We start from the raw sequence: 13449 nt of genomic DNA on the forward strand, positions 1-13449 counted from the left end.
GAAAGAAGTGTTTACTCTCTAAAAAGTCACAACTGACTGAATTTACAGCACATTTTCACCTGATCTGCTTTGTTACAAACAACAGACCTGAGGTTATTATGATCCAGGATGATTTTATACATTTAGATCTTATTTTAGCCCATTAAAAATGTGACAGTTTGCAGTGAAATACTGACTCTGGAGAAATAAAATGGAAAGACAGAATTATGGATGAGGAGAGTGGCTGTCAGCGTTTTACTGCTTCGTCTTTTTCTACTGTGAAACACTTATTCATTTGATGAAAAGTTTAATAAAGAGTTCCAGCTTTGTGTTTAATGTATTCTCTGTTAAATGTCTGTGTTTTGTTTCCACAGGGTATTTATTTTTGTTACAATGAATCAGGAGCAATGTGGATTTCATGAACCAGCAGTATCCACATGAAGAATTGTTGTGATGAGAGATGAGAGACGACAAAATGAGGTCAGACTGGATTTTAATAATGTCTGGTTACTGTGGCAGGGAGGATATGTGCACGATGAGGTTGCTGTCTTTTTTTGCTTTTGTACAGCCAATTTGTACATATGCTTTCTGGAATAAGGATCCAAGAAAGGCTGTCTTTGAAAGTTAATTGAAGCTTCATCACACAGTCATATAATCCTAAGTGAATCCTCAGAGGTCTGCAAGTGTGTGTGTGCGCGTATGTGTATGTGTGTGTGTGTACGGGTATTTCTATCCTTGTGGGGACCAAATGTCCCCACAAGGATAGGAAAACCTGGCACGACCTGCCTCGTGGGGACATTTTTTGGGTCCCCATGGGGGGAAACAGTGTTTTCTTGGCCATGTTGTTGTTATTGAAAAAAGTAAAAGTGCAAAAACATTTCTTTAGGGCTACGCTTTGTTTTGGAGTGGGTTAGGGTTAGGGTAAGGGTCAGGGTTAGGAGTTAGACATGAATGGGAGTCAATGGACGGTCCCCACGAGGATATAAATACAAACATGTGTGTGTGTGTGTGTGTGTGTGTGTGAGTGTCATGCTCCTCAGTGCATGAAGTCTTAAACCCCTCAGGGCGGGGCTGAGGGCCTATCAAAGCACAGCTTCATGCACGTACACACTCTAAAACTCATCTCCGCTCTTACCCACTCTTTCTCATCATTTACTGCTCCCCTCTCCTTCTCCAAGCAGCACTGCATTGCTCTCTCCTGCCCCCTGGTGGAAGCTGGTACCATGCTCCAGCATCCAGCTGCTGTTAAACTCATAAGGCAGTTATTTCCCTTTATAACCAACAGTAAATAAATAAAAATCACTCAGATGACATGTCATTTGTTATAAATTTGTCACCACACTTCATTCTGTTTATTTTTATTTATTCAACCTTTAGGCAAAACCATATTTTGTGCTTCTATGTGAAAAAGGCCACACTGAATGTATTTTTAGTGTGTTTTGGACCACCCTGAAAGGTGCAGTTTCTAAATTCTACCACCAGGGGGGAGTGTCTAACCAGCTGAGCGCTGCTTGTGGGACCAGGAGGCTTTCTTTCCTCAGAGAACAGCCTGCTGAAGGCGCCCCGCTGTGGCCTCATGACTCTGCTTTTCCTGTATTTAACAGGTTAGTAATGTGCTTCAGTTCATGACATGACACTCTGAAGGACTTTTAAAACCTTTCTGATGTTGTTTTCACCATGTTTGGAGAAGAAAGTATGAAGTTTTTTTGTTGATCATCAAGGCAGCTCCCCTGGAAAAAACAAGATGGTGACCTCCATGAAAATTTAGTATTTCGTTATTAATATTACCCCTTGACAGAAACATACTTTACCCTGCACAAGTAAAAAAGGTTTGAGTGAAATTAATAGGTTTTATACCACAGCAATATGTGATATGAGTCATATAAACGAATCTGTTGGATCGTGTCCAGGAGCCTGTTTTCTACATGTGTCTGGGGTCCTGGTCCACAACCATCTAGACTGTCAATGGACCGACATATTTTAGGAGCAGGGGTGGCGCTATCAGGAGATCAGTAAGAATTGCAGCATCTCGCTGGAATCGCTGCTCTCCCACACTAACTTGGTTACCGGAGCCACAACCTCAAGCTTCCTCCAACACGTCTGATGAAGTAAAACACAAAGTTACTACAATACTGTGAACTGTTTTACTCTTACTTCACATGAAACACATTTTACTTCACCTGCAGCACATTTCCAGATTTCCATTCAGTTAATTAGAGTAAGTTAATTCATAATGCTGAGCCTGAGTTTGAAACACAAACAGAACTACACACGTCATGGTGTCTTCAATCACGTTGCATTGTGACGCTAATGGGAGTCGTAGTTCTTTCTTCAAAATACTGTTTTTTTTTCCAAATAGAAGAATGAAATATGAAAATGTAAGTACATTCAGGGGTTTAAATTGATGAGGAACACGTTCTTCCGGACTGAGTTAACAAATGAAATTGATTTTAACAGGTGAAATGAAGTTCTTACCTGATACCATGATGCCCCTGCTGGTGATGATATCAAGTCGCAGATTACATATTTGTGGAGTTAAAGAACTTTGTATCACAGTTGGTCGCATGATTCAAGCATATTTCATTGTCAACATATAAGCTTTAAAAGTTTTACCAAAGTCAGAGTTCAAAGGTCAATATCTCTGAGCACATGCAAATTAAAGCTTCCAGACTGGCCTCCAGAGGTGTCAAGAAAGTACTTTCCCATGCCATGTTTTTGTTGTGCCCAGTCAGTTAACAAAGGGCTGGGCTGATTTGAATCACCTGCAACAAACAGTTCTGGGCCCAGGTGATCACAATCAGCCCAGCTCTTCGAGAACTGACTGGGTACATGGAAAACATGGCATGGGAAAGTACTTTCTTGCCACCTCTGCTGGCCTCATCTTACTAACCTCATCATCTGAAGCAGTCAGACTGACAGTAAGATGAACTCAAACACAGCAGAAACCAAAAAATGACCTGCATGCAGCTCTCATTGTTCACTACTGAGCTGATCCCAGGAGGACTTCTCCACCTGTCCTGCAGAGGGAGCTGTTTCTACACTTTGACCTGGAGGACAGCCTCACTGATCACATGGAGAAACCACCCACCCATCCATGTGTGTTTGTGCACAGGTTTGGGGAGTAACGGATTACATGTAACGGCGTTACGTAATCAGGATACAAAAAAAATGTTACTGTAATCCGTTACATTACACACAAAAAATATGTAATCTCGTTACAGCAGTGGCGGACTGTCCATTTCACATTAAGGCCTTCAGAACAGATCCGCCTGAATCAATCCACCTCTCAATAACTATTTTATGTCTATAAAAAAAATATCTTATTGTGCAGATATGCACATAAAGAGTTGTTGCACAGCAGATAGATACTTGTGCAGCCAGAATAAATGCCTTTGCTGAAGTGCACAAGTCTCCTACTACATCTGTGCACATACAATGAGCATCAACAACTTAAAGGGCAACTCCGGTTTTTTGACACCTGGACCTTATTTATAGGTGTGTGCATGCTCATATACTCACTCAGACAAACATGGTGCAGCTCGGAGTCCTTCAGAAGTTATTTAGATCCAACCGATGTAGCTGCACTAGCGGCGGTTCCACAGCAATGGAGTGTTAGCGCTGGACATAATCTCTGCAAAGTCGCTCATTTCGGCTGTATTTTTCCTCCATCGGCGCTGGGTTGCCTTTCGGTCAGAAGGGGGGCCTCCGGCGGTGTCCCGTGGCCTGGCTTAGAGCGCGCATCCGCCGGGCGGCGGAGATCTGGATTCTCCCGGCGAGGAGAAAGCTCCGGCCGTCGCGCGTCCCACGGCTGGCGTGGAGCGCGCATCCGCCGGGGAGCAGAGATACGCTTCCTCCCGGCGAGGAGAGAGCACCGGCCTCAGCGTGGCGGGCCGTCGCGCGTCCCGCGGCCGGCCCGGAGCGCGCATCCACCGGGGAGCGGAGATACGCATCCTCCCAGCGAGGAGAGACATCCAGCGGCCCAGCGGCCGCGTGTGAGCCGTGCGTCTTCGCGGGTGTCCGGAGCCTCCGTGGAGCAGCTGAGGGCCGTTTTCCAACTCGGCCCCTGGAAGTCAGACGCCGGGGCACCGTGACAGCCGAGGCCGACTCAAAGTGCCTCTCTGCAGGGGAGAGGAGCGCCGCAACATTCCCATCTGAGCTAATTGTGGCTAAGTTAGCGAAAACTGTCAGCTCTTCAGCTGACCCACCTGAAGACGGTAGACGAGCTGACTTTATAACACTGGCGATGGATGAAGAAATACAGCCGAAATGAGCGACTGTGCAGAGATTATGTCCAGCGCTAACGCTCCATTGCCGTGGCCCCCGCTAGTGCGGCTACATCGTTTGGATCTAAATAACTTCTGAAGGACTCCGAGCTGCACGATGTTTGTCTGAGTGAGTATATGAGCATGCACACACCTATAAATAAGGTCCAGGTGTCAAAAAACCGGAGTTGCCCTTTAATAAAACAGCAATATTATTTAGGAAAAGAGGAAATTTTACTCACCAAAATCCCGATTATTTGAAAACAAAATACATCCACCTTTCCTTCCTCAAAAAGAGTTCAACTGCTCTGTCATATAGATTATCCGTGCGTTTCAGTTCCATAAAGCCAGGGCTGAAAGTCCAGCTTGCCTTGTGGTATTTCTGGCATAAGTTTTATTTCTCTTCAGGTCTTCTTCTTCTTCTTCTTTGAAATAATTGAGGTAGGCAACCAACAACTTAGGTGCATACCGCCCCCTACTGTATCTCTTGGTGAATGTAAATCAGAAGGCCTGGATGTGCTGTTGTTGGTGTACACTAGCTAGAAGGCGCTGAGTCGCCAACTCGAAATCTGATTGGTTGAAGCAACTGTCTGCTTGACGCTTCACTTTACTTTACTGCGCTATCAGAACGGACAGTGAAGGCCTCAGGCAGATTTCTTTTTACCCTAGCAACAGATGATGCCTGAAATCTGATTGATTAAATGATTTAATATGAAAAAAACATGTCTGGAAGCAGCGTGACCACGGGAAAACTATGAAAGGAACTGGAACATACCGTTTGGAATCATTTAGTAAGTATTCATGGACAAAATATAATTTACATCAGTCTGTAATTCAGATAACTTTTAGGCCAGCAGAGAAGGCCTTGCAGGCCCTGACGGCCCACCACTGCCTTACAGTACAGGCAAAAAATATGTAATCTCGTTACAGGTATATCTGATAAAAGATGGATTACTGAGTGGGATTACTTTTGAAAATCAGACGGACTATACCAGCAACAACAGACATATGCGCCGTATACAGACATTGTGACACTTTACAGCACTTTATGGCACAAACCGCCACATCATAGATCTATAAACAATAGACACCGTAGATATATAAATGATAGACGCCGCATCGACTGCTGTCTTGGAGCAGCCTCCCGCTATACTATTATATGTTTAATCGCGAATGAAACAACCGGTGTTGCAACCAGAGTGTTTCCAAAGGAGAGTGTCAGAGATGTGAGAGGACTTGATGGTCTGGTCTGTCATGGTGATGATGTGCTTGTGAAAACAAAGCCAAAGTGACTGAGCAGCTGCCACAGCCCAAGTGAGAGGAAGACCTTCACCATCTCACGAGCATGGCTAACGACCTCGCTAAGTTCATGCCACAGTTGGCCACAATAGCCACACCGCTGAAGGAGCTGCTTCATCTGCTTCATCTGCTTTTGGAAGCTGAGGTTGAGATTCCTTTATTAGCCCCACAGGGGGAGATTTCCAGTCATCAAGAGACACCAGGAGGATGAGGAGGGGGGGAGTGAGCAGGCAAAACAGGAGACACCGTACAAGACCACTTCAGAAACTTACACCTGGACAGAAAGTCTGGATCAGCACAGATGAAACTGCAGGAGCAGTAGTTCCACCTGCCAGTCCTCCCAGATCTTATGCGGTAGACACTGATGGAGGGTTTCTAAGGAGAAACTCCTGAGACCTACAGGGGTTCTTACAAGACCTGGAGGAGTGGTGGGACCTCCTGATAGGATGGATGAGTCAACCAGGGACACATGCTCACTTTTCTGACTAAAAGAAGCTTTCAAACATTGTTCATGCTGTCATTTTAAACACTTTGTGTTCATGTTGTGAACAAAGAGAGACGTTCAGGTTCGGGTTGAAATGAGTCTGCAGGACTTTAATGTTCATATCAGCGGTCAGATACTTTATGCTGTTTACCTGAAAATGAGTCTGAATTGATCTTAAAGGAGGAGGTAAAATAGTAGGACTACTGGACTACTTATCCCAGAATGCTTTGCACCTACAGGTTGGATGAAGGTTCCTGGTTCCTGAAAACAGTTTTTTTTCCTTAGAAACCTGCTTCAACACAACAACACATCATCATTGGTGGGAAGCTGCTTGCAGACTAACAGCTCACTGGCTGTGATTTTCTCCTCCTTCAAGCTTTAGCAGAATTCCAATCAACGCTCCAAAGACACCAGTTGTTTGTCTTCCGTCTCAGAGACATGAAGGGGACACTGCCGGCCCAGCAGGAAGTCCATCAATCATTGACTTGTTGAGGAGTGCTGCCATACAGATCACGTTGCCTCACCTTAGTTCAGATGGACTGTGGCGCTCTGAGGGCGTGTCAGAGCTGAACATGGACTTTGACTCTTGGTTGTGAAGCTGAGATGGCGTCCTCACATCAAGCAGAGACAGACAGAAGGGCCGAGGAGGGACGGAGAGCAGCTTCTTCTCTCCTACAGTGTCTGGAAGAAGATTTGAAGAGAGTTCAGCAGGTGAGAATCTCTGTCAGCTCACAGCAGAGCTTTCACCACGCCGTCTTCCACTGGACTTCACTGTGTGGCTGCTGGATGTGTGTGTGTGTCTGTCCAGCCTACGTTTCTAGTGGGGCACACATCAGGAACATCCTTCAAATGTGTGTGTGTGTTTCTCTATACTGTCACTATGGAGGTCCTGATGAGGAAAATCCATTCATTTGGAGGAGACCACTTGTTTTACAGCCACGTTTTGTTCCAGTCTGCAGGAAGTTAATGGAGTGTCCTCATTAGAATAATTGATCATAACTGTAATTTCCTGAAAATATTTATTTTTGTTCAACTCTGACACACTGTCTGAACCAAACAGTGTCTATCTGAGGAACACACACACACACACACACACACACACCCACACACACACACACACACACACACACACACACACACACACACACTTACACACACACACACACACACACACACACACACACACACACACACACACACACACACACACACACACACACACACACACACACGCTTATCTGATTGATTGTGCTGTTAGTCAGAAGCCTGTGTTCTTTGTTTATTCAGGGCAGTCTTGCCTCTGACTCCTGGGGCCTCATTTATCAACTCTGCACATGCACATTGTGTGTGTTTTGAGTGTGTACGAGCATTTCCACCAACGTCTGGAATTTATGAACTTGAACCTAAAGTTATGAATGTGTTTAAATGTAAGTACAACTCTGACCATGGTTCCACAAAGCACCTAGTGGTTTTACAGTGGAACTACAAGTAGAAAGAATGACGAGAGTCATCAGGTGCAAACGCCGCATATGTCCTCTGTTTGCTCAATAAGTCATTTTATTGAGTGTATGTGATTAAAAGGTTCTAAAATAAACTGTGACAGCTTGTTAAAATGTTTATCAGTACTCACAGAGGTTTTTAGCCAAGCCATGAACGTGCAGCTGACCGGTTAGCTGAGAGCACAGAGGTAAAGGCACCGATTAGTTTTAGTTTATTTGTCCAGAGAGTTCAGCAACAGAAAACCTTTGAAATAATCAGTTTTGACTAATCCAACTGTCCCGTGATAAACTTGTTGCCCTTCATGTGAGAAGTTCAGGTTCAATTCCCATCAGCGACGACATTTTGTTAATATTCTTGGCAAAACAAATCATGGATTTATGCAGTGATTTCTGCTCTATTGAAGCCAGAGACTAGAAGAAGAGAAGCCATCCCAGAGCTCATCCAGCTCCTGTCTTTTCTGGGATTTATGACACTGATTCTACCGTCAAACCAAACTTTTCTTTCTTCTGCTGACCTCTCCTCTGAGCATTGACTGGTGGTTCCTTATCAGGCAGCACTGCTCCTGGTGTTGGTTTTCCCAACATTCAGTGTACCAAACAATGTTTTCTGGTTTGCTTCATTTTTTGCTATGACGATAAAAAGTAAAAAAAAAAAAAAAAAAAAAAACGTCAGTATTTACAAAGAGCCGTGTTGTTCCATATATGGTTAATTTGAGGCGGCTCTGAATGCAAATGAGCCCGAAAGTGGATGAGCATGGTGATTCAGAACAAGTGGAATTTATCAACACTGCTGACTTACTGATCTGAGTACGACCCACACACGCATTTCTGGCAAATATGGATTTTTGGGGGATTTACACACTTTCAAAATTCCATTTTAAGGCCTCAGGAGCCTCATTTATAAACGTTGCTTACGCTCAAAACAGGGCCTGAAAGTGGTGTACTCCACTTCCTACGTCAACGTCAGGATTTCAAATTATGACTCAACGTGACAATGAGTGCACCGCTACGCCAACTTTAAAACTGGAGGATGGAGATGATGGACACAGGAGGAGCCACCTGCACCATGGCATCTGAGCCCTGGGATTCCTGCTCATCATCCGGGCCCTGATGGCTTCTCTGGCCTGCTTGTGGTTTTCTCAGAGGTCAGAGGTCATATTTGCATGATCACTGTCACATTTCATGATCACGCTGACCTTTAATCGCTCGTCACATTCTACATGTGGACTGTGTTACTGTCCTCTGGTGGGTCAGACTAATGGCTGTCTGGATTAGATCTCTCCTGATGCCCTGGTTTGTAATTTGACACCTGGATCTTCAGCTTGCATGTCTCAGATATGTACCAGCTATGTTCTCTAACAAAATTCCACAGGATGTCCCTCTGTCATATCTTTATGGAGGTGTAGCAGCCAGTCATCTGGAGTGTTGGTTCCAATTGAAGGATCGTGATATTTTCCTTCTCTCCACTGTTTTTTTTTTTTAATGTATTTTTTTCTACTTCTTTTTCCTCTCTTTCTGTCCCCCTGTCAGGTCAAAAGTATCATGTACTCATATTCAAAGTAAATGAAATAAAATAAGAAAAATATTATCAAGAGGAGCTTTACACTTTACACAAGCTCCCCTTGGAAGAGCAAATCACAACTCCTGCTCTGTAGACCGCATTGTTCCTCAAAACTTCTGAGTATTTAACATACATTTCAATCAGCTTTTACAATTTCTTTTCCAACCTTTTACACTACGTCGAGCTACATGAAATTTTGATTTGACCGATTTTAATGAAAGCAAAGAAAGGGCATATGCTGTGTTGGCACCTGCTGTGACTCTTTTCAAACTTTTTATTTGTAGTTTCACTGGTCTACTGCTAGATTTTGTGCACACGTGGTCGGAGTAGCGGGAAACTTTTCATTCGTTCCAAAGCAAAAATTCAAGTTGATAAATTCCACACTTTGCCTAGAAATGCACGTACGCACTCAGTACACACATATCTGTGAGTGCGAATTGATAAATGAGATCTCAGGTCTCTGACTCCTGCTCTCTGACTCCTGGTCTCTGACTCCTGTGAATGCAAGTGAATGATTGAGAAGGAGCTCATGAGGATTCTTGTTTTGTGTTTTTCAGAGTCAAACATCTCACCTGCAGTAAAGCATGTGAAAAGTTTCGTGACATAAATCAGACTCTTCACATGGTTAAAGATGAGCTCAACCCTAGAAATCCTCCTGGGAATTCTGGAGGATTTGGGACATGAAGACTTTGATAATTTCCAGTGGTATTTGTGGCATGATAGGGTTCTTGAAGGGTTCAAATCAATCCCAAAGAGTAAACTGGAGGGATTGGACAGGAAAAACACAGTGGATGAGATGATCCAAGCCTACAGCATTCATACTCTTAAAGTCACTAAAATGGTTTTGGAGAAAATGAAGATGATGGGTTTATGGGAGAAGCACGAAAAAAAGATTCCAAAACCTGAAGGTAAGTCCTGGAAACATGAAAACTTGATGATGTTCTAACTGACATTTGTCAGGACCCTGTGGGCCCCACCCCCTGACCAAGTCTCCCATTCTTCTGCTGTCCAAGTCCCTCGCTGGTTCCTCTCCTGTGTGTCATCAGTTCCACCTGTCGTCTCTCTGCCTCACCTCATGTTTCAATCTTCCGATTAGCCAGTCTCCTCCCAGCTTCTTCCCTCCTGAATGTATTTAATCTCCTCTGTCCTGTCAGTTGGTGTTGGATCATTGTACCTTTTGTGCCCTTCCTTGTGTGCTCCCAGTCACCCCATAGCCTTGTGTCTGTATTTCTGGACCCAAGAAATTAATCAAAAAAATGAACTCCACCTGTCCTTCGACATTTGGGCCGATCCGCCGGTCATGACAACATTTGCACAACGTGAAAAAACAGATGAATGGTTAAAGCAAAATTGTCTTCTGCTTTCACAACATTGGATCTTTTTAATTTTTCTCTTGTTGATATTTTATTAGATTAAATGATAGATGACCTTTGATTCTCTTTCTCTGTCAAACACCACAAATCTGCTGAAAATCAGTTTGTGATTTCTGTATGACACTTTGGACTGTCTGAAGTTCACAGTCCAGTGAGCTGATGAGAAAAACATGAGGAAATGATTCATTATTCTTTTAACCTCGGAACACCTCTTGAGTTGATTGGCATTTTTGAGTATGTCTAATCACAAAGCTAAGATTGTATAGTTTTTGCTGATGTTTAGAGGAAGTGTGAGTCCTAGGATTTTGTGGAACAGTTTGAATGCAAATCTTTTTATCTTTTTTTTTTCTTTTTGTCTCTGAAAAAATGAATAGTGGAAGATGATTCTCAAAAGAGGTGTCAGGAACAACTGAAGTCCAACCTGCAGAACAGGTTCCAGGAGGTGTTTGAGGGGATCGCTAAACAAGGAGAGTCCACCGTCCTGAACCAGATCTACACAGAGCTCCACATCACAGAGGGAGGGACTGCAGGGGTCAATCAGGAACATGAGGTCAGACAGATAGAAAAAGCATCCAGGAAACTAGACAAAGAAGAAAGAAGAATCAGACCAGAGGAAATCTTTAATGACTCACCTGGAAGGTCTAAACCAATCAGAACGGTGCTGACAAAGGGAGTGGCTGGCATTGGGAAAACAGTCCTGACACAGAAGTTCACTCTGGACTGGGCTGAAGACAAAGCCAACCAGGACGCCCACTTCATATTTCCATTCACCTTCAGAGAGCTGAATGTGCTGAAGGAGGACAAGTTCAGCTTGGTGGAACTTGTTCATCACTTCTTCACTGAAACTAAAGAAGCAGGAATCTGCAGCTTTGAAGAATTCCAGGTGATCTTCATCTTTGATGGTCTGGATGAGTATCGACGCCCTCTGGACTTCCACCAGACCAAATTCGTGACTGATGTTACAGAGTCCACCTCAGTGGATGTTCTGCTGATAAACCTCATCAGGGGGAAACTGCTTCGCTCTGCTCGAATCTGGATCACCACACGACCTGCAGCAGCCAATCAGATCCCTGCTGACTGTGTGGACATGGTGACAGAGGTCCGAGGGTTTAACGACCCCCAGAAGGAGGAGTACTTCAGGAGGAGGTTCAGAGACAAGGAGCAGGCCTGCAGGATCATCTCCCACATCAAGACCTTACGAAGCCTCCACATCATGTGCCACATCCCGGTCTTCTGCTGGATCACTGCTGAAGTTCTGGAGGAGGAGCTGAAGAGCAGAGAGGGAGGAGAGCCACCCAAGACCCTGACTGAGATGTACATCCGCCACCTGGTGGCCCAGGCCAAAATGAACAAGGTCAAGTATGATGACGGATCTGCCAAAAATGAAATCTGGAGTCCAAAGAGCAGGGAGATGATAGAGTCTCTGGGACAGCTGGCTTTTGATCAGCTGCAGAAAGGAAACCTGAGCTTTGATCCATCCGACCTGAAAGAGTGTGGCATTGATCTTGAAGCAGCCTCAGTGTACTCAGGAATGTTCACAAAGATCTTTAAAAAGGAGAAAGGTGACGAGAATGTTTTGTTCTGCTTCATCCATCTGAGCTTTCAGGAGTTTCTGGCTGCTCTTCATGTCCATCAGACCTTCGTCAACTCTGGAATCAACCTGCTGGAGAAGAAACAAACCATCAGGTGGCCAAAACTGTTGATGAAGACACCTAAGCTCCACCATCTCCATCAGAGAGCTGTGGACGAGGCCTTGAAGAGTCCAAATGGACACCTGGACTTGTTCCTCCGCTTCCTCCTGGGTCTTTCACTAGAAAGCAATCAGCGTCTCCTAAAGGATCTGCTGACACAGACAGGAAGTAGCTCAACAACCAATAAGGAAACAGTCCAGTACATCAAGAAGAAGCTGAGTGAGAATCTGTCTGCAGAGAGAAGCATCAATCTGTTCCACTGTCTGAATGAACTGAATGATGGTTCTCTGGTAGAGCAGATCCAACGGTACCTGGGATCAGGGCGTCTCTCAATAGTTGCAGTGTCTCCTGCTGAGTGGTCAGCTCTGGTTTTCATCTTACTGTCATCAGAAGAAGATCTGACGGAGTTTGACCTAAAGAATTACTATGCTTCAAACTCTTCAGGAGCCTCAGAGGAGGCTCTTCTGAACCTGCTGCCAGTGGTCAAAGCCTCCAACAAAGCTCTGTATGTACTTCATGAACAAATATGTAGAACTGAGTCCATGACAAACATTGATCTGGTTTTCATTGTTGGTTCTTCTTCAGGTTGCGCAGCTGTGGTCTGTCAGAGAGAAGCTGTGGAGCTCTGTCTTCAGTTCTCAGCTCTCAGTCCTCCAGTCTGACACATCTGGACCTGAGTAACAACGACCTGAAGGATACAGGAGTGAAGCTTCTGTTTTCTGCGGTGGAGGATCCATGCTGCACATTGAATAATTTGAGGTTGTAAGATAATTGTTATTTATTCACCACTCTCTGGTGTCTTCCACACATTTGTAGAACATCTGAATGGAACTTTGAAACATTTGATATTTTCTCTACAACTGTCCAGGAAGTAAAACTACAGTGTAAATCCAGAATGTCAATCATGTAGAAAAGTGATTTAACCATTTCTAATTTGATGTAAGTCAGTTTTACTTTGTGTTTTTCAGTTCTGGGTATAACCGATCATTCCTATCATTGTGAAGCAGAATTCACCAAGCGTTGGATTGTTCACCCACTAATAGAGAATGTGAGCTGGGTTTAGACCGTCGTGAGACAGGTTAGTTTTACCCTACTGATGATGTGTTGTTGCAATAGTAATCCCACTAATAATAATCAGTGGGTGAAAAGTCCAATGCTTGGTGAATTCTGCTTAACAATGATAGGAAGAGCTGACATTGAATGGTAAATGGTAAATGGTAAATGGACTACACTTATATAGCACTTTTTACCGTGCACTGACCCAAAGCACTTTACACTGCAATATCACATTCACCCATTCA

The 13449-nt window shown here is 44.2% G+C and overlaps 1 protein-coding gene across 1 annotated transcript in view; it reads left to right on the forward strand.

Annotated features, from left to right (window-relative positions):
- LOC115381303 (uncharacterized) overlaps positions 1-13449 on the forward strand; it is a gene marked incomplete at its 3' end in the record, with an annotated part of 134402 nt that overhangs the window by 15847 nt on the left and 105106 nt on the right. The window contains 2 exon segments of the mRNA XM_030082582.1: positions 10832-12653; positions 12734-12907. Coding sequence (XP_029938442.1) covers positions 10832-12653; positions 12734-12907 — 1996 coding nt within the window.

The sequence above is a fragment of the Salarias fasciatus genome, chromosome 23 (genome assembly GCF_902148845.1).
Source record: "Salarias fasciatus chromosome 23, fSalaFa1.1, whole genome shotgun sequence".
Lineage (NCBI taxonomy): Eukaryota > Metazoa > Chordata > Actinopteri > Blenniiformes > Blenniidae > Salarias > Salarias fasciatus.